The 21,728-nt window shown below is 38.4% G+C and overlaps 2 protein-coding genes across 4 annotated transcripts; both read right to left on the reverse strand.

Moving 5' to 3' along the window:
• Nucleotides 1–345: 345 nt before the first annotated feature.
• Nucleotides 346–6,492, reverse strand: csrp3 (cysteine and glycine-rich protein 3 (cardiac LIM protein)). 2 transcript variants are annotated; one of them, XM_038271981.1, is made up of 8 exons: nucleotides 6,393–6,492; nucleotides 5,742–5,899; nucleotides 4,120–4,170; nucleotides 3,655–3,762; nucleotides 3,358–3,529; nucleotides 2,728–2,857; nucleotides 2,119–2,212; nucleotides 346–519 (listed from the first exon to the last, which is right to left on the reverse strand). In XM_038271981.1, exons 2-8 carry the CDS (start codon nucleotides 5,851–5,853, stop codon nucleotides 446–448), a joined length of 741 nt encoding a protein of 246 aa, XP_038127909.1. In that variant the 5' UTR covers nucleotides 5,854–5,899; nucleotides 6,393–6,492; the 3' UTR covers nucleotides 346–445. The 2 variants fall into 2 exon arrangements, with proteins under 2 accessions (XP_038127909.1, XP_038127977.1); XM_038272049.1 differs by lacking the exons at nucleotides 3,655–3,762; nucleotides 4,120–4,170.
• A 2,864-nt stretch (nucleotides 6,493–9,356) lies between these two features.
• Nucleotides 9,357–16,734, reverse strand: e2f8 (E2F transcription factor 8). Of its 2 annotated transcripts, none has more exons than XM_038272253.1 (13): nucleotides 16,448–16,734; nucleotides 14,830–15,083; nucleotides 14,605–14,755; nucleotides 14,192–14,500; nucleotides 13,921–14,082; nucleotides 13,644–13,781; nucleotides 13,323–13,436; nucleotides 13,146–13,227; nucleotides 12,146–12,638; nucleotides 11,748–12,014; nucleotides 11,526–11,658; nucleotides 11,096–11,433; nucleotides 9,357–10,092 (listed from the first exon to the last, which is right to left on the reverse strand). In XM_038272253.1, the coding sequence occupies exons 2-13, from the start codon at nucleotides 14,998–15,000 to the stop codon at nucleotides 9,925–9,927; spliced, it is 2,526 nt and encodes an 841-aa protein (XP_038128181.1). In that variant the 5' UTR covers nucleotides 15,001–15,083; nucleotides 16,448–16,734; the 3' UTR covers nucleotides 9,357–9,924. The 2 variants fall into 2 exon arrangements, with proteins under 2 accessions (XP_038128181.1, XP_038128087.1); XM_038272159.1 differs by having other exon boundaries at nucleotides 9,358–10,092; nucleotides 13,323–13,532; nucleotides 16,448–16,733.
• Between the last annotated feature and the right edge of the window lie 4,994 nt (nucleotides 16,735–21,728).

Below are 21,728 nucleotides of genomic sequence, written 5' to 3' on the forward strand. Positions count from 1 at the left end.
CTGAAGAAATTTAAGACAATTCCTGTTTAAAAACAGCTTTTGGTTTAATTTTAAAGTTCTCTATGACATTGCTTCTTTTGATTAAAAAAAATTATAATTTAAATTAATAGTCTTTGATTAGTTGAAGAGAGCTGATTTAAATCGTTCATTATTAGTTATTTATCTGTATAGATTTTAAGTCTACATAGCAGTAATGTTTACTTAGCTGAAGTACAAACAGTGCATTACATCCACAAAGCAACAATAATACTATAAATAAGGAAGTTTGCACCATAAGTCATGAAAGATCAGCTTTAAAAGACAATTAGGATTTCAGAAATTAAATAAATGCACAATGATAAATGGTGATGTAACAAAATGCTTTTATTTTGTGAGTTTAAACATTGCTGATAATGCTCATCTTTCTTCAGGGTTGAGGCGCCATGGGTTCAGCAGAGCCATAGGTTTATTCACGCTCCTCCAACATGGCCTCGTTGCCAAGCCCGAATCCTTTTGGACCAAAGTTTTTGGCGTAGCAAACTGAAAATAGAAATATAAAACAAAGCTTTATTAGTGGAAACCTGTTTGTGCTTTTATCATATAATCAAGCTTGAGCTTTACACTATGGATCTCAAAGTTCACACACCCCTAATTTAGAGTTAGATATTTTGGAGAGGCCATAACTTTTTCCACCTTCAATATAACAGATATTATGTGGAATTCAGCTATTAAGTCAGGTGACACTCCAATAACTTGATTGCATAGGGTTGCAAAGCCCTTGCTGAAGCAATCTTTATTTTAGTTCCATCATTCCTTCTTTTTGAGTTTAGACCAGCTGTTGGTTGAAGTGAAACTGATTAAACTGAAACAGAATTTGACTGTTAAAGTTCCCTGAAACCTACATCCTTCAACTAAAGCCATAAACGGCAGAAAGGTTATGAATGATCCCAGTGAAAAGGTTTCAGTCAGTAGTACGACGGAAACCTTTGCCATCAGCAAACTAAATTTGAATAGAAACTGAATTTTAAAGTTAAATAAATCAGAATGACTGTAAAATGAAAGTGAATTTCACTAAACTGAAACTATTAGTGAAACTGAAGGAATTTGATGCTGTATTTTATTGCATTAAAAATTCAGGTTGTATAAAGAATTCAATAAATTTTCCAAAATTCTGATTATTTTTTGTGAACATACATCAGGATCCTTGAGAAAGACCAGAATAATCAAACACAGATTCTCAGCCAAATCGTCAGGTTTGTATTAAATGTATTTCCTGCATAAGAAGCATCAGGTAAATAAATGTCACTGTCTTTCTACAGGCAAACTGCAGTTCTCCTATCCTGTTCTACTTCTCAATGGCTGCTACTTTAACATGACACTGGGAGTGAGTTTAATGTGGGCTCACGCAGATCTATTCTACTAGAGTGTTTTAAGAGTTTTACTGCTGGTCATTTGCAGCTCCTTTGAGGTCCAGTATAAAAAGTCTAAATGCAGTCGCATAGATTCACTACAGTATATGCACCATATCAACCTCTGTTCAATTGCTGTTTTTTTTTTTTATGTTTGTTTTTCAAAGACCCAGATGTAAGATAAAACAAAAAAAATCTAAATTTTAGAATCGTTTTTTGAATTTTTAAACCAAAAGAGAAATTGGTCAAACTGAGTTTTAAGAGCAATAAAATCTGTTTAAAATTCAGCCAAATTAATGGACCTAACATTGGATACAATTTTTATTCAATTTCATACTATTAAATACAGTCTGTTCAGTTTAATCACCAATGTATAATCATCAATTCAATGTCAAATACAATTTAATTTCAAGCTGCACACCTTAACCACAATGAATCATGGTGGTTGCAGCATCATTCTTGGTAACTTTTTTGTTATGAGCAGCTCCAAATAATAGTTTTAAATTACTATTGTAAAGAAAATAAGAGATGTTTTGTGATCAAGCCAGAGTTTAGAATGACATCTGAATAGGACAGTGGAGAAAAAAATGTCCTTGGATGACAGAGTAAGAAAATACCAAGATGTGGGTAATTGTTGAAATTGTATGTATTTTTGGAAAATATCCAATTTAATAAAAAAATAATACGGTATATGTATATATATATAATATAGATATTTGAATGAAGGTACCTTTACAATACAGCTCTCCATCCTTGTCTGTCACTGTGGTGGACTCCAGGCTCTTCCCACACAGAGCGCAGCGGAAACAGGTTTTATGCCACGCCTGAACAAAGAATACATTTAATTATTTTTGCTTTGTTTTCTACAACTGTGGATGGTAAGGATTTGTTTCTGCTAAGAGTCTGACCATAACAGTAACTGAAAATAGATCATACTATATACACATATTACTGCCATGTCATTTCATTTAATCTTAGTAAATGTAATGCTGATGTTGAGGGGGAAATTGTTTAAGAACTATTTTAATTTAAGTTATGTTGGAAGGCTATCTGGTTTGCGTAAATAAAACATAAGAAGCTCAAAATATGGATTAATTCATTTCTGTTTGTTCACTGATGCAGAGTTCATTGTTTAAGTATTTAGGGTGGGAACCAATAAAATGTTTAATGTTCCCATGAAATATTTTAGCCATAGCTCATCTGCCCTCAGCACCCGTCTTTTTATCTTTCTCTCCCTATTTCTGGATTCTTAGGCAGTGACCATCTTTGAATGCCAGCAAACCGATAGAAGAAGAAATGGTTCAGACTGAGAACCAGAGTATTCAGGGACAGTTCTTACCTTTCCTGCTCCCATCACCTTCTCTGCTGCATAAACGGCTTTGGAGCAGCGGGGGCAGCGGTCTGAGCTACCAAACTTCTGGGAGAACTTGCTGGAGTTGGGGTTTGAAGAGGTTTGTCGAGGTTTAGAGCTGGAAAAGAAATTAACTGAAAGCTTAATATCCTATAAAATATGCACACATATAGTAGGGCATATTGTACAGTACTGTATGAAAGTCTTGGTTCATCCATTGTTTATAATTCCTTTTAAAACAAAAATATTTTAATCATTTCAAGTGGGTCCTCCTTATCAATACTTATTCACCTTTTAAACAATTACTGCCTACATATCCTTATTTTCAGTACAATTTTGAATCTTATTGGGAGGAATGTATGTTTTTTGGTTGGTAATCCATTCAGCTACGTTTCTGCATCATTTGGACCAATATTAGAAGAATCTGTGTAGAAACCAAGTTTAACTCCTTGTGTTTTTAAGGATTAAAGACTTCAAAATCTCTGAAAATACTAAAGGTAAGTCTCTACAAACAAAAAATGTATAAAACCTCTTACTCAATCTAAAGTTGAAGGTGTTAATTCAACAAATTTTAGGGCCATCATCTGTAAAAGTCCTTATTTGGTGTTCAACCCGTACTTTAGCGGCTGTGCTTCTCCGTCCTGTCCTGGAGGATCAGAGCTCAGAGCTCCAGCTCCTTGTCCATATCCATAGCCCTTTGGTCCGTATTTTTTCCCGTAACACGATTTGCAGTAAATCTCAGATTCATGTGCAGCAACCGTGGTGCTGTCGAGCCCTTTTCTGCAGCTCACTGTGAAAATAAAGGACATTCATATTTTATCCCAGGCTCAGGAATGCAGGATTAAAATGCAGGAATGCCATGTTGGAGGGATGAAAGTTAAATAAAGCTCCCGCCTAGCTGGCTTTATCAGTCATCAGTGACAGCACACAAAGTCAGATGTCTTGTGTTGCTATTTTCAGGAGGACCCTGGAGTGTGAAGTGAATGTTGGAGAGAAGATGAACACTTAGCAGGTGGGATGAGTTTATCACAGAGGCCTTTGATAGCTTCCCGGTGGAATAATGTATCAGTCACAGCGACACCAACAAGCTGGAGAGGGTCAGAGTTTGTAGCACAGCAAAGAAAAACCTACTATTTGCATATCCACTTATACAATATAACTGCAAGCTTTGATGTATATTAGGAGTTTGTGAGACAGAGTGCATTAGTTATGCAGTCCATTTGTAAATCTAGTGATGCCAGGGTAAATGCAGTTGTTTTCTGAAGGTCTCAGAGGTTCAAAACATTGCAAAGGAATTTTAAGCAGGTTTGGGTCAGTAAAAAGACCAAGAAGCTCTTTCTGTCCACTTAAATGTACAAGTTGGGAGATTCAGGAGAAAGCAGCCAAGATGGTAACTTGGTAACTTTGTAGGAGCCACAGAGATCCTCTGCTCTGGAAGGAGGAGGACAGAAAAACTAGTAATAGATCTTCAAGAATCAGCCAATTGAGAAAGATTGTAAAGAATAATGACATCACTTAATAAAGGTTCACAAAGTTACTTTTAATGGTAATGATAACAAAATGCTGTGTGTGGCTAAAAACACTGCAAACAATTTTCCTTGAGTAAACCATTCTCAGGGTGCAGCATGGTGCTGGCAGCATTATGCTGTGGGGTTATTTTACTGAACGTTGATGTTGAAAGAAGCTTGTCATTAACTTTGAGCAAGGTCAAGATATTTTGAATGAAAAATGGGAAACAAAGCTTGTAGATACATACGTCTAAAGAACTACAGCGGTAAATATATTAAAAGATGTTTCTACCAGGACTTCACTCAGGAGGGAAGGAGCAAAAATTGTATTTATTTTAATCTGCAAAAAGTCTTCAAAACTGTTTTTTATTGTCCTTTTATCACAGATTAGCCTCTAAAAACTAACTTTTATTACACAGCATCTTAAGTGCGTTAAAAGGACAGTTTTTGTGCACTAATGTTGGTTGATGATTCCTCTGTTTAAGTTTGCATCCCTCAGAACACAGCCGCAAGGTCAGGAAAAAAGGTTTGAAGAAAAGTTTGAATGCAGAACAAGTTGTTAAGCATACAATGTCAACTATCATTCTTTTTTTCTTTCTTTGGAACATTTATTATAAATCTGTGTCTGTAAACATCGATTCCAGCCTTTTAACCTGGAGAATAAACATTTGAACTTTGTGGAAAGCTTCAAATTTACATTTAGGATTAATTTGGTTAAGGGGAACTTCCATCCATCCATTTTCTAACATGCTTATCCCAAGTGGGGTCACGTGGGGTGCTGGTCCTTGTCTCCAGCTGTCTACGGGCGAAAGGCGGAGTACACCCTGGACAGGTTGCCAGTCCATCGCAGGGCAACACAGAGACAAACAGGACAAACAACCATTCACACACACACCTAAGGGGACTTTTAGAAAAGCCAATTTACTTAATAGTCATGTTTTTGGACTGTGGGAGGAAGCCAGAGTACCCGGAGAGAACCAACGCATGCTCAAGGAGAACATGCAAACTCCATGCAGAAAGACCCCAGCCTGGGAATCTAACCCAGAACCTTCTTGCTGCAAGGCACTGTTGTTAAAAAACAACAGTAAAAAAAAAGAAAGAATGTATGTAAGATACAGATAAAAAGTTTAAAAAAATTCAATGATTTATATGAAAAACAATGAAATTGTACACAGAGGTAACAACAATGATGGGAGAAGCTCAGCATAAATATCAACTATGTTCTTGTTTTAGTGGCACCAGTAAGAACTACAGTCTCTGGTTTGAAGGAACTCCTGTGTGGTTCAGAGATTCTCACTATTCTTCAGGTTAGTATGCAACAGGCCAGAAGTCCTTTAATCATGTTATATGTGTGCAAAGATCTTGTGTCATTAGTACTTTAATCATGTATAATCATAATCATTCATGTTCAGTATGGTCCCTCTTACTGCCTCTCTGGGCTCAACATAATATGCACTCTTCCATAAATTAAGTTAAAAAAAAAAGTGTCCCTACTGCAGATAAAACAGGTCTTGTGGAAACTCCTGCTGTTACACTGGATCTCCTCGGCATGGTACACGGTCTTCTCACAGGCTGCACACTTAGCGCCTCCTCCCCAGTTGGGCATCTTAGAACCTCCTCTGATTTCTGCTTCACTTTCAAGGCTTGAATGGCTGGAAATGATCAAATGTCTCTTCTTTATTATCAACATAGCACAAACATGTTAAAATACTAAAATAAATGATAACTGCAAAAATATTTTTACTTAGAATTATAAGATGTAGCAGTAAATAGTTGCTTTCTGGAAATATCCTTCTGCTATCACTTTCTGTCCATGTCGTTCTATTGTTCTGAACTATTCAATAGCAGTAAAGAAAACCCAGCAGTTTGTCCAAACAGCTGTTTTTTCCAAGCCAGGTATTTTACCAAGAGCCTAAAGAAGAGGCCATGAAGGTTATACTGGCCCCTTTTTTAACATTCCAGTTTCCAGCCGTCATCTCACAGAACTGGAATTAGGTCTTTAACAAACAAAAGCCATCAAATAACTCTGCAATGTTGGAAAATTTTGAATCCTAAAGGAATGTGAATAAACAAGGTTTTTTTCTGCCATTTAAAACTAAAATGAAAGGTTCCTTGGCCGATAACAGAAATAAAATGGTTCCTCACCTTGAGTCAGAGTCCGTGTGGTGGATGGGGCTAAAAACTCTCCCAGGCGGGTTAAATACTCTCCATCCCACCAGCAGCACAGACCACTGCTGACGCTTCCCCTTAAAATAACTTGTGACAGAGCCGAGGCCTCTGACCTTTTATCACCGGCTGAAAGAGGCCTGAACATCAGGAGCTCAAACATTTGTTCTGGAGCAGGACACACACAGAGCTCTGGCAGCTGCGTCCACAGAAGCATCTCAAGCCCAGAGATTTAACATCACCACTGATCTTGTTTTAACGGCTCCATTATGTACACGCTTACACTTCTTGTTTATTATAGACTGCTGGAAAGGTTTAAACTCACTTTTACTGAACATGAATGTGAAGAAGTTTACTTTTTTTGAGTTTTTTCAGCTAAACCGTTCTGTTAACAGGATGGAGGAATAAGCAATAGATCTTCTCTCAGTTTTAAAATTGCCTTTTTCCTTTTTCATTGGAGAAATATCTAAAAACTTTGATCAGTGGCATCAACAAGCAAATCTGAGATAATAATGTATGATTTTGTCCTTTTGGATTATTGTTATGGTGAATTCATTTGTTTCATTTATCAATCATATTCAGGTCAAAACTAAACTGAGATAAGAGACTAGTTAAAACAGATCTAAAAAATGTTTTTAGATCGCTACAGTGGCTCCTTGGTTTCAATTTAAGTTTCTTTTTATACTTTTACAAGTGAGCTAAAGACAGTTTTGGGCTTTTAGTTCAGCACAAGCTTTGCTGAAATGCACTGAGATGTGTTGTTTTTGGTAATTTACATTGCAAGATTACGCTTTCTGAGGGGCAGTTCGTGAAGAAAATCCCCTCACCATGACGCTATCTCTACCGTGCAGTGGTGTCAACAGTACACACATGTGTTACTTAAGTAGAAGTATAGATACTGCAGTTTAAAAACACTCTGGTAAAAGTTGAAGTAACAACTTGACCTCTTTACTCAGGTAAAAGTCAAAAAGTACTTGCTCCAAAAACTACTTAAAGTATAAAATAACCTTTAAAAACATTTAAAACTCAATTTTTCGACTATTTCGAAAAATTCTTTGAGATAGGGCAAAGGGTTAGGGAGATCTTGTTGCTCTCGCCTGTGTCCGACCTTTAAGCATCTTTTTCTGAATCCAAAAATGTAGCATGGCATAGAAAATTCGCATTTGCACTTTGAAGAACACCTGCTTACTTCTGATGATTTCCTTTAACTAATCAATGAGTGTTTGTGTTATATGACTCATCCAATTAAACTAGTTTTCACTAGATGTGGATGGCGCCAATGATCTGCATTGGATGGAGCACATGATGTGAAATAAATATTTCTAAACATTAAACCAAAGCCAAGAGTAACGAGTAATGTTTAAAAATGTAAGGAATAAAAAGTACAAATACTTGTGTGAAAATGTAATGAGTAGAAGTCAGAAGTAGGAAGAAAAATAAGTAATGGTATAAAGTTGGATACCCAGAGATGGGAAGTAACGAAGTACAAATACTTTGTTACTGTACTCAAGTAGATTTATCTGATATTTTTACTTTACTTTACTACTTATTTTTATGGTGACTTTTTACTTCTACTCCTTACATTTTTACACAAATATCTTTACTTTCTACTCCTTAAATTTTAAAAAAATTGTCTCGTTACTTTAGTTTTGAATCATTTCAATGGAGTAACCGTTATTTTTCACGTCATCAATACCAAATTCAATCTAATTGGAAGGGAATCTACGTTGCATTTGACGCACCACTACAAGATGAATCGAAAGATTCGGCGGTATTTATTCGCGGCAAATCATTGCAGCTTGGTGGCGTTAGCATAGTAGAATGGACGACGAGATGATTGAAAATGAACACAACAGAGATCTAGTCCTATTGGCAGACATTCATTTAAAATGTAGGCAACGGCATGAAAAAAGTGGTTTCTACTTTTACTTTTATACTTTAAGTAAATTTACAAGCCTGTACTTTGTTACTTTTACTTGAGTAAAGAAGTTTAATCAGTACTTCCACTTTTACCAGAGTATTTTTTAACACAAGTATCTGTACTTTTACTCAAGTACGGAAAGTGAGTACTTTTGCCATCTCTGTAGATACCTAAAAAGTATACTTACCGTAAATACAGTAATGAAGTATTTGTACTTCGTTACTTGACACCTCTGCTACCATGTTATATAAAAACTTTAAAGTTGACTTGTCAGAGCAGATTAGTTGGTCGAATAGGTCAATCTGTTTAACTGACAGCTGGTTTGTCTATCTTCGCCCTCATGGGTAGTTCTGGTTAAAGAAAATACTAAACAAGTGTCTAAATATCTGGGCTGGCAAAGAAACCAAAGAAAGTTTTATTTTAATTATTATATAAAATTCACATTGTTCCACTTTTAGCTTGTTATATACAGAAAGGCTCAAGTTTTTTTTCTGCTAGTTCTTATGTGACCATGGATGGAAGTGGCTCTTTGGCTCACTTAATATTTCAAACAGGGAAACTAGAGCCTGGTTTTGGTTTGTTTCATTCTATTTAGTGCCTCAATAGAAAAAAATAAAATATTGCCCCATCCAATAATTTCTGATGAACTGCCACCATTCAGCCTATCAGTCAGGTATTACACTGTGGAGATGAGTGTGGTTCTAGAATTTAGATGTTCCTTTTTTTTCGAACCAAAAGCTGTTCTTACTTGTGACGTCTTTTCAGCTTTCGTTATGTAATGGATTTTGTTGCACTACTAAAGAGGATGCAAGGTCATAATGAGGTTTCATCATGTCCCAATAAATGTTAAATTAGAGCTGGTACAACCTCATAAAGGTATAAATCCAATACGTAATGATTTATAGATAAATATTTAGAGTAAGCCCTCAAGGATTTAGAGACGAGGCACTTAACTTTACATTGTTTGATCTTGCTGCAATGAGTGTAATATTTATGTTAAGAAAGTTAACAAGAAAACACATATTGATGTTTTTACAAAAAATCTTTTTAAAATGCATTCAACATTTTACATAGACCAAGGCATAAAACCAAACACATTCTCTTCTCATAAATTAAACCCAACAAAATCTTCGATGCAGAAAGCATAAAATATTCACATATTCAAGAATTTTTTCAGGTTGTAGCATTTCACATGTACATATGTGCAAAAATTATCTCAATTTTACACCATAGATGAAATTATTTCAAGCAAAAGGAAATCCAGAATATTAAAACAAATAAAAAGAAAAGCAAGACAGTTAGTACATTTGAATGCATTCCTTGCGATAACATTTCTCAGAGTCGCATGGAGCAGAACAGTAGTGTTCCTGGGTATCTGCACTGCTTTTATATCGGTTACCGTAAGTCCATTGGGCCTCAGTCAAAGTCTGCATGGCAGCTATTTTTATGACTGGTTGTGATAACAAAAGCCACAATGAAGCTGTGAAATGTTCAGAGGTAACGAATAACTTGAAACACGTAAGACACACAGACAGTCGGACAACCCTCCACCCACAAGTTCATGTTTAACACATGTTGCCAACATCGACATCAGGAGTCCTCAGGCGAGACGTCCAGCTTCCTCTGAGGGATGTAAACAGTTTTGGTGGCCGGCTGTCCGTTGGTGGTTACCATGGCAGCCAGAGGCGAGAGCGGGACCGGTGTGTGAAAGAAGCTGTGTTGAGGGAGTCCTGTTCCTTTTGGGGTGGTCATCAAAGGCTGCCAGAAAAGTTCAGATTGGGAGGACAAGTTAGAAAAAAGAAATAAATACGATTCAAAAATCTTAAAACTTCTTGATGTGATCTGTGGAGATTTTCTGCATTAGGGGGGAAAGACACAAGTAAGGAGCTCTGCTTATTAAACTGTAGAACTATTTGGTAAAAATGGAGCCTATGGGTGATTTTATTCCCCGCGTTTTGTCACAACAGTCCAAAAGGAATTCCCCCGGTTTTTTTTCCATTGGTCAGAAAAAACAAAACCAGTCAGTTTAGATGTTTTTCACAGAGAACAGTATTGCTCGAGTACCAGGGGAGTGCCATGAATTCTTTCTCTCTTAACCACCAACCCTACCATTACATTTTGGTCTTCAATCTTGTTTTGAAACTGTATGAAAGCAAAGAGTCTCCCCTTACTGTTTGCATTCAATTGAAAAATAACAGTTTACTACAAATTAATTGGCAAATATTTCTTCATAAGTGAGCGTTTACATCAAACATCAGACCATCTAGAGCAGGCATCCCCAACCTCGGTCCTCGAGGCCCACTGTCCTGCAGGTTTTAGAGGTTTCCCTGCTTTAGCACAGCTGATTATAATGATTGCAGTAGAAAAGCCTGTTAATCAGATTTCAATTAAAATCAGCTGTGCTGGAGCAGGGAAACCTCTAAACCCTGCAGGACAGCGGGCCTTAAGGACCGAGGTTGGGGATGCCTGATCTAGAACACTCTTGCAGAATCGATGCATGAATATCAGACTAAAGGAAGGAATGAGGGAAGATTTAAACAATATGGAGAAATGGAAATAAAAATTGTGTATTTTTTCCAGACTCCATTAGAACTTTGTACAGCATGGAATTGCTCTGTCTGCGACAATGAAGATCTACTTCTTGTTGGTCACAGACAGCAGGAAATTTAGTGCTGTCCTCCTTTTCTGTCTTTGATGTTGTGTCAGATTATTCAGCTGTTAAAGACTTGGATAGATGAATACAAGAACTCTTCATGTTTACCTGTTGCACACTGATCAGTGTGAGCGGCTGACCAGGCAGCCCCTGCTGGACAGGAACAGGAGAAACCGGTTTGATGAAAACCATTCCTCTCTGTTGCAGAGTTAGCGGACTGGGCAGGGAACCGGAGCGCTCCGGGGTCTGTGATGATGCAAAGGTGCCCCCTGGGCTGGAGATCAGACCCAAGTTCTGCAGCGTGAAATTCAGGATTGCGGGACTCGGGCCGCTGAGGCGGTGGGGCTGCTGGGTGGTGTGCGGAGAGGAGACGGAGGCAGCATTTGGTGGTTTGTTCATTCGAAGATTGGTGGGTGTCACCTCCACTGCTGCTGCAGGTCTGGAGCCTGAAGATGAAAGAGAAACTAACATGAATCTTCTTCCTCCTGCCTTTAATTAAAGTTCAGTTCCTTCCGTTACTAAAAGAAAAGATACACACCGGCAGTTGGGGTTTGGTAGATGTTGTAAGAGGGTGAGGCTTTGCCGCTTTCTTCTCCAGAACTTTGTAATTCCTTGTAGCTGATAAGGGACTGCTGTGAAATTGGGATCAAGTATCCGGCTGGCACTAGAGTCTGGAGAGAACAAAAAGAACTAGAGGTAATAACAGAGTGGATCTGAGTCATGCCTTGAAGCAAGGTGAGCAGAGTGTTAGCGCATTGACCTCTGAGTGGATCTGTCCAGGTGTGAGAGGAACCGCCCGGACTGGTGTGAAACCAGCCTCGCTATCAGAGTTTGCCATCTTCTCTTCTTTATCCAGGAGGTTCTCCAAGCTGTGGTCCAGGGCCTGATTGTCTGAGGCGCTCCCTGGGGTGTTAACAAACTCTGGGTCAAGGTGGAGAGCACGGGGCGAGGGTCGGCTGACGAGGTGAGCACCACGGCGCGCCTTCAGGCGGGCCTGCAGGATTTCACAGAGCTTCGGAGAACTGTCCTATGTGGTCAAAGGAAGATAGATAAAAAAAAAAGACATGCTGTAAGTTACCATGGTGATAAAGCCAGTCATTTGTCAGGTTTTCATCAACTTCAAGTTTATTTAATTGCACTTTATGTATTTCTATTTACCTTTAAGCTGGAGTCAGACCTCTTGGCTTTAGAGGGGCTGCTCTCTGAGGTGGAATCTGAACGCTGACGTTTCAGAGTCAAAGGACTGCCATCGGACTCTTTGACAAGCAGGTGGCTCTTAGCTGCAGACGGGGTGTTTGGACTCTGTCCAGTCTTGTCTTCAAACGTCATGGAGCGCACAGCAAGGCTAGTTGGCTGTGGTCTGGACAGAGGGTTTGACCTGAGGGAGGAAGGGTGCAAATACACGGCGTAGGGCCCATTCCCCCGCTGCTGAGGTATAAGGACAGGAATCAGGGGGGAACACTGTGCAGGGATGAAAGAAACGGGGCCTCGCCCTGTTTGAGGTGTGGTTGGAGTTTGGTGGCCTCCGGGCTCCTGAGTCGCCGTTAATAAAGGCAACTTAGGTGGATCCATGGGACCAGAGGAGGATGGCTGTAACATTTCGGCTGCTGTGTCTCTCTCTGGAGCGGAGGACTCTGGAGTTTCCTTTGGCCTGGAACAGAGGCATGACTCTATTATGTGATGCTGGATCAAGAAATAACTGTTTATTTTCTAGCGGTGACATAAAACCACAACATTAGGAAAAATGGTGCAAGATTTTGGTAAGTTTTCTTGGAAACAAAGAGAAGAATTAGAAATTTGATGAAAAAACCCAAATGTTTAGAGTTAAACATATTAACAAAAACAACACTAAATGTTAACTCTAAGGTTTACATTGATTTTTACTGTTAAAATTCAAATTAAGGAACAATCATAGATGTACCATGCAGAGCATCACCCTCCATGGTGGGCTACTGCAGTAGCCCCGATCTAATGACCCTAACAGGCTTAGCCGAACGATAAAGAATGTAGCAAGCAAAGGCTAAAAAGTTCCTCAATCAACAAAGCAGAAAACAGATGATGGAGGTTCAGCATCACAGCAGGGAACCGGCTCCTCTATACAGAAGCTAATACTGAACCAAAACCAAGCACCAAGATAACTCCATGCTATTAATCTCACCTTGATTCTTGGTCAAGTTTAATTTTACATATAGCAGCAAGTTGGGCCATTTTGCTGGGAAAGTCCACGTTAGCCGAATCCCCTGAGAACAGAGAGGCGAAAACACTGTGTTAATCTGGAAAGTTGAAAAAAACTGGAGCAGTGACCTTTTCTACCAAAACGATGTACCCTACATACCGAGGACACACTTAACCGGACTGCTGGGGGCAGAGTTGATCTTACGCCGGTCATCCTGAATGCTCTTGGCGAGCTTTATGAGGGAAGGGTGTCTGGTGAAGCTGCGTTTCCCCCCCGATGAAGGAAAGAGATTTTTGGCACAGTTTTCTACAGATGGCTCAAGTACTTTTTTCTTCTTGGAAGGGCACTCCGGTGAGGATTTTGCCAAATCTAAAAACAACAGTTGGAAAAAGTTTTTTCATGAGGCTTTAAGGAAAGATACGGATGGGTTATGAACCAATGGGAGAGAGGAGAGGAAACAGGCAAGACTTGTGTCAGTACCTTTTAGTGGGGGTAGCTCTACAGGACCGATCCATTTGAAAGCTGGTTTTCTTGACCCTGCTTCTGACACGTGGAATTTCTCAATCAGCTTCAGGCTTCGCAGCACGTTCGCTATGTCGTACAATCGCCTCACTTTGGCTGTAAACACATGACCGGTTAAATATGTCATCTACTGTCAACCCAAAGAGAAACAAAAAATAAATTAACAGCAAGTCATTTTTAAAACACCTGATAGAGAAAAATGTGGACAGATGCGGGTTTTAGGTTCTGTACTCACTCTTAAACTTGCTCTTGTCTTGATCCGTGACGTGGTCCTCTCCTATTAATATCTTTGCTGCCATGTCCAGACTGACCACATGCGGGTTAGACACCAGAAACAGCATCACAAACTTTTGGCTCATCACCCTCAAAGATTTGTCTTTCCTACTATTAACCGAAGCTGAGGAGAAAGGAAGAGTGGTCCATGTAGAGAAGGGAGGGATATTTTAAAAAAATAGTCTTACATTAATTTCTTAGATAAATTAAAGGCAGAATCGTCTGTGTCTCACCTGCTTTAAACTCGACTCCCGGATGCTCCACGAAGAAAAGCTCCTTCTGCTCCCCACCATCTACATCCACCACATCCTTATTCTCTTTCTCTTCTCCATTAAAGTCGAACTCTCCGTCAGCGACGCGCTGCCGGATCTGCTGCATCTGCTGCCCATACTTGTGCTTCTCTCCCACATGCTTCAAAATGGCCAGGGTCTCGGCCAGCTTGGTCCGACCATGCCAAGAGTAGCGGTTCTTGGCCGAGCGGCTGACCATGTGCAGGCTCTCCAGGACGTTCATGATGTCGTATATGCGCCGCCGTTCTACAGCTGTGCGTGTTGCACGAGAGGATAAACCAAGCATTGCTCAGTTTAGTGAGATGAAATTGTGGAAACAGATTTTAAGCAAGAGTGGAAATAATTTGCAGACATACTGAGCTGAGCAGCGACGTCGTCCAGGCAGATATCTGTGAGGGCTGAATCCGGGTAATCTGGGTAGCGGGCCAGAAACTTGTGACACAACAAGCCAAGGCTCTTGTCTTTTCTGCTGATCATTTTCTCTGACTCTTCACAGTTTTCAGATTCCTGCAGGGAACATATAACCATTAAAAAGGCGTCTCAAACACATTTATCTAGAGGCAAGTGACAACTTTCCCTACCTGTGTGGGCTCTAAGCCGTCCCTTTCATCAGTTTCCATGCACATCTCCTTTTCCCTGTTCCGGATCTCAGGACTAGCAGCACTGATGAGCATTTTAAGGTTGGAAGTCGGCGTCCAGGGATCAGCAGAAGTGGCCTCCGCTCTCTTTTTGGGTGTTGTAAAGGGCCCCATTGTTCAGCAGTTCCTTCGATACTCAATCCAGCTGATTCTTTAAGAGGATTTACAGAAATGTGGGCAAAAACGAAACCATCATCCTAGAACAACGACAAAAGGATTTCGATTGGAGACATGGAAAACTAACCTGCAAAACACATTTCTTGTACGAGTTAACTTATTGGGATTCCCCAACTACTAAGGATTGGATCTAAAAATCTAAACCTTCAGGTGCATTTATCCAGACATTAACGGATTCTCATCTAAAAACCCTTAAATAACGATGTTTACATATGTGCAATTTATTTAACTAAAGATCCCGCTTTCCAGGATGCCTCCAGAGTTTGAGAAAATATTAGATAAAAACAACATTTTAAAGAGCACAGAAGAAACACAGAGAAATCCTAAAAAAAAAAAAAAAAAAAAAAAACGGTCTGGGTTAAGGGTTCACCTTCCAGCAGGTCAATAACCCTAACCATAACACCATGATGTTCCAGTAGAGCATGTTCTTGCTTGGCAATGACCCAGATTTTATTTAGATCTAATAGTGTCTCTTATGCAGCCTAAAAAAATAACATTCCACAAAGATGCTCTCCATCCAATCTGCCCAATCATGTGCTATTTTGCAAATATAAAGTGTTAAGATGTGCAAAACTAGTAGTAACATATAGCACCGGACCAGCAGCTATAATCTCAGTGTAATGTGGTTATATTAAGTATTAAACATACACATTTTCATTGATTTTGGTCAAAATCCTGCTTTACTTTCCATCAATATCCTATTAAAGCCCTACTGTGTTGGTCTAGTATATAAAACTGCAATAAAATGCAAGGTTGTGGGTTTTAAGTCTAAAATATGGATATTTGAGACATAGTTAACGCATCTAAACTCAAAATAAAATTTTAAGACACAATTTTCGCTATAAAAACATACAATTTCCAAACAAGAAGAGCTTTTAAATAGTATACAATTGATCTAAAGTATATTTGCTGATTCACAGGAAAGGTAAACGTTTTGAAACAGCGAATTGAAAACTAGAAAAAGTAAGTAAGCTCTAAGTATTGGCGGTAACTGACAGACATTGCATCCAATCGCTGCACTAAACGGCTGAGGGGGCCCCTCCCCTTTCACAACACGCAGCCAATGAGACTTCGGGCTGAGGCAGCGCGGAGGAAGTGACCATCGGCCCGCGCAGGTGAACCATTTTTTGAAATGCTTGGCGCGGAAGATCTCCTGGCAACAACAGCGGGAGATTTCGCCCAAAATACCCACATTAGAGTCCACAGATAGTGGACTAAATGACCGGTTTGTCCCCCAAGAAATACAGATATCAATCAAAAGCGAAGAGATTTAAACAGAGGGAAAGGGTAAACCCGGGTTAATCTAGACACGCCTCCACAGATTTATGTTTTAATAAAAACACTATCTCCTGGTCAAACTATTGCTTCCTCTTGAAATACTCACCGCTCGTTCTAAACGAAGAGCTCCTTTCGTCAGGGAATAAGTCCCATCTTCACAGCATTACTCCGAGCATAAAATAGCAGCCACTAAAAATGGTTTTTTTAAGGGGAGAAACGGAAAGTCTTTCCACGGAGAAACATGGAATCCTGTAACTTTAACAGACTCTAATCTGCGCGGCTCTTGGTTTCCCTCCTCCTGCCAACATCCGTGGTCTCGTGACTAACTTTACTACAGTTGTGGGAAAACTTTGCCCAGTTTGTGATGATGATGTCCACCAACATCTGACCCGCCCAGTCCGAGCATGCGCATTAACGTCAACCCCAGACTGACGCCAAAAAACAAGAAGGAGGCGGGGCTTAGATCCCCGCATACGTCGACCGTCAATAAGGCGCCAATGGCAAATTCACTGGATAGTTCATAGAAAGGCATTAGAAGATCAAATTTTTCCCAAGAGTTCTACACATTTTTCTCTGTAGGCTCAATAAGTCATTTTGAAATCTAATTAACAAATAAAATAAAAACACAAAAGATATTGAGTGATGAAACTCAATCTTAAAACTACTTTAAGATCAATTTTAACAACAAAATATATAGTTGAGACGTAGCTACATCAGTGTCTTTATTTTTGGAGTCATCAACAGAAATTAATAATTTAACTGTATTGATCTAACGTTGGAGAAATTTACCTCTGCATTTAACCCATCCCCTTGGGGAGCAGTGCATTGACGTACATAAGCAGAGACTGCAGTTGCTTAGGGCCCCTGACCTCTTAGGGGCCCCATCACAATTGTGGAGTTGGACATTTGATTGCAGATGTAATGGTGTGAAAAATTCCTCTTAAAACCCATCTGATTTCAAGATGACTGACCAGTCCTTATTTATTCCCCACTTTTAATTACTATGTTAATAAATGTGTATAGTTCATTAGACAGTTGGTTTAAAAAAAAAAAATACGCTCATATAATATGTTTCAAACCGCAATAAAGATCTTAAAAGAACAATATATTTGAGTATTTTATTTTTTACACCACGACTTGGAATTATGGGTAATCCAGAGTGTTGTACTTTATACCTAGATAATGTCGCTTACAGGCCTATTGTTGTGCCGTTACGCCATTGGAGCAGTGGGCTGCCATTGTGCTGTGCCCAGTGTGGGGCTAGGGATCTGTTAGGATAATTATTGAAGATGTTTTGGTTTATTACACCTTGGTATTGGCTGCCTGTTGAGTGTCAAAACTGACGTTTTAATCTAATTAGGACAGTTCCTCCGTCTGGATGTACAGTTATAATCTTCATTCTCCACGTGGCAAAAATTTGGAAATGGAATGAGAGCAGTGTCCTATTTTGATAAGGCTGGAGCCATGGATGTTTAATCATCTGCTAATGTGTATGATGTAAAATAAGATGATATGGCAGACTGGAGATGTATAAAATGCCTTTTTAACTGTTAATCCGGGCCACTTCCTCAGAGGTGAGCAGCTGCCTTCTGTAGATTCTAAGCAATTTCTCTGATCTGAGTAAGATTACAATTTCTATCAGAATCTGTTGTCATGTCTCCTTGTTATTTAATACATATAAGTTATGAAGTGTTATGTAAAGAGTTTGTCCCGAGTGATCTCTTTCCAGGGAAAAGAACCGGAGAGACGGAGCATCAAGGTGCATACACAGAGCCTATCTTTAACAGGTCTTTGTCCAGACACCCAGAGTGGCAGTCTGTGGTAGTGGGGCTCGAACTCAGAGCGTCAGGATTCCAAGCTCTATGCCCTAAGCACTGGGCCACCCCTCCCCATCCATTACCAGATGTTGTTGTTGTTCTTTTATGTTTTTACTGTGACAGAAATTTAGACATGTGACAACTGTCAGGTAGAAAATCCCCTGCGATAGTTCCCACACAGTTAAATGCTGAACAGATTTACAAAGCAGCAGAGTTACTGTAAGTGATTACATATAAGACTGAAACAATTCACATATCCAGACATGGTGGATCTGTGTGAGCTCATTAATAGCCCTAATAAATGGGGTTTAACAGTAATCTAATTTCCATGGATGTTATAATTATTCTTCTGCTTCTCCACTTTTTCATGCATGAGTGCATGTTGTAACCTCATTAGAAAGTAATCAGGTAAAAACACAGCCATCCAGTTAAAGCATTTGCATAGCTTGTGTTAAATCTTGATTAATCTTATTTGATATGTATCTGTGTTCTTGTGTAATTATTATCTATCCAGAGAAGAGTTGAAGCAACACAGAGCAGGTTTAGATTAGATGAGGACTGGCTTGTTTTGGCCTATACAAACAGTGAAATTATTTAAGAGTTAATGTGCAAAGAGTTTGATGATAGTTGTATTAGTGTAGTAAGTTGTAGAAGATGGGGTTACACAGATAGGTGTTTATATTAAAGGTTTTTCTTTGGAATAGTTTCTGTTACAGCATGAATTACTATAAACTATAAAAAATTAATAGTTCTGTATTTATTGCATAATTGATATTTGGATATAATCTACTGGACTTTAACATGGTAATAAACTGGAATAAATCACAGTTTTTATTGTGGAAACATATTTCCTGAAACTGTCAATTTAAAGTAAAAGTCAGATATTTGTTAAAAATGAAATATATGAATATAAATGTGTATTGATATTGCCTGTGCAATCACTTTGATCATTTTTGACAAGTTTAGATCAGCTGCTGACCATTTTTTTGGTTATAATGTTCATCTTTATTTACCATCCTTATAGGAGCAGTGAGCAGCTTGCAGTATCATCTCGTCGCTGGATGCAAATTACCTGCTTTTAACTGCCCGGCCACCACTACCCACAATTCTTAAACAGAGATTTATTTAGCTGTATAAATTAGACTTAATATTAATTTGGGCATAAACATTTTTTAAAGGTTTTAATTTGCAGCATCTTGTAACTATTTGCATTATTATTTAGCTGCATATATTGACAAGCCATGGTAGGAAGGTTTTGCAAATGTAATATATAACTCTTTCAAGAACATAAATCTCAATGAGAGATTAGCATTTGTTTTAGGAGATTTAGACTTGTTAAAGAGATGATGTAACTAAAGAAAGTAGCTGCAGTTATTTAACAACACATATGTGAAGAAAAAATACATACAACAAAAAACACTATAAATAGATGGATGAATAATATAAGAAAAACGAGACAGAAAAGAAAACACGTTGACCCCAAATGCTCTTGTTTGGTTTAGTTAGTTATTCTATTATATTTGGAAAATTATTTAAATAACTCCCATTTTCAAAAATCGTAAAAGTAATCAAAGAAACTTATGGAAATCCGGTCAACGAGGCAGCTGCTTTCAAGAAAGCTTTTAGGGTATTCAATAAGAATTTTCCATTTTCCATGCACGTGGGGCAAAACTTAATTTGGGTTAATTATTGTATGAATAAGGCACAATTTAGGCAAAACCCATCCAAATTTTTGGAAAATAGAAAGGCCATGCTGAAGCAATGCAAACTGATGTGCAGGATAATGAGAAATATTGGCTTTTAAGAAGTCAAGTTGAAACAAAAAACAGGATGCAGTTGTAACTGAAGACAACAGTACTCAACATTTTCATCTGCATTTATGCTTTTCAAAGGTAGGGGGCGAGAGAGTACTCCTTATAAAAAAATCACCATGACAACATGCAGGCGGCTTCAAGGATGCTGAGAGAAAGGAGCATGCAACCCTGTGTGTGATGTCATATGATGTGGTTAGAAAGAGAGCGAGCGGGACCCCGGTGCTGCCTTCAGGTGATGCTGCTAAATTTAAAGGTAACAGGATAGATTTACAGGCATTACATTTCCTAAATGTTTCACTGTTTATTGACTCCCAGGGAAAGTTAATTTTGTTTTCCTTTTCATTGAAAAAAAAAAAATGTATATAAAAAAATCTGACTTTTCTTTGAATATAAATCTAAAGACGAATTTTCTTTCATGCTAGAAAACATTACTGAGCGACCTAAACTGATAAGGGCCATTCTGAAATTTAAAGTGAGTTTAAGCTATAAAACAATTGCAAACTTTAAACATGTCATAGGGCAATGTTTAATTCACAGTGAAACATCAGCCTGTGGCAATGCTGTTCTTCAGTGGGTGCAGTGAGACTGATGGATGGAAGATTAGTACTAAATACAAGTGATCCTGGAGAAAAAAACTTTTTACAGTGTGCAAAAGACTTGGAGGTTTTCCTCACACAAGATCCGTTACCAGAGGACACACACACACACCCATGGGAATGCACCTAAGCTGTTTTGCAAAGAATGTTACAGAATTTCACTCTTGACTTCTGCAAAGATGCTATAATTTAAAAAACTTGCAACCATTATTTCTTTGTTTTATTTTCACCACAGGTCATAATACAATAAGTAAGAAGTATATTTTCTTTAAAAACAAAAATCTATGCTCTCACTTTGGGAAAAAAATAAATTGAACTTGTATTGCTCTAATTTTGATTGTTGAGCTCATTAACCTGACTATAGATATTATAGATAACAATATATTGCTCTGCATTATTTACTTTTAAACACTGTAGCACCAGGATCACTGGGTTTATAGGTACCTTTAGTTTTATTTTTCAAATATCCAAATCAAATCACTTTTTACCTGACTATTTCTGAGTTTTAGATAAAAGGCAGCTGGCATGTTGTAATTAGTGATGCGGGATGAAGGACACTGGCTACACATTGGAATAGCTGGTTCCACGGCTGCCTTGCAGCAAGAAGGTTTTGGGTACGATTCCCGGTCTGAGATCTTTCTGCATGCAGTTTGCATGTTCTCCCTGTGCATGTGTGGGTTCTCTCTGGGTACTCTGGACTCCTCCCAGAGTTAAAAAACATGACTGTTAGATTAATTAGCTTCTCTAAATTCTCCTTAGGTGTGAGTGTGTGCATAAATGTTTGTTTGTCAAACAATCAGGACAATTTACATCCTGATGCACCTATTCTGAGTATAGACTCATACGTTATGTTTTCAAGTCGATGCTTGACAAATCCAGCTTTTGAATCCATAATTAAATCATATTCCTCAATCCCTCATGCGATGTCAATCGTAAAAAAACAAACAAAAACTATATTTAATTTTTTTATGGCATAGTGCCATACACATGGTGTATGGTGTTTGGTAAATTGTCGTTTACACAGTAAAATGTCAAAAAAAATCCACTAGTCTACATAATACAGTAAGCTAAAATGAATTTAATAATAAAAAATATTATTCTTTATCCAGAAAAAAACGAACTGGTTCATGACATGGTGTTACTTTTTCCGACAGCTCTTG

Source organism: Cyprinodon tularosa, unplaced genomic scaffold, assembly GCF_016077235.1.
Source record: "Cyprinodon tularosa strain WSP-4 unplaced genomic scaffold, ASM1607723v1 ctg100, whole genome shotgun sequence".
NCBI classification, from domain to species: Eukaryota; Metazoa; Chordata; class Actinopteri; order Cyprinodontiformes; family Cyprinodontidae; genus Cyprinodon; species Cyprinodon tularosa.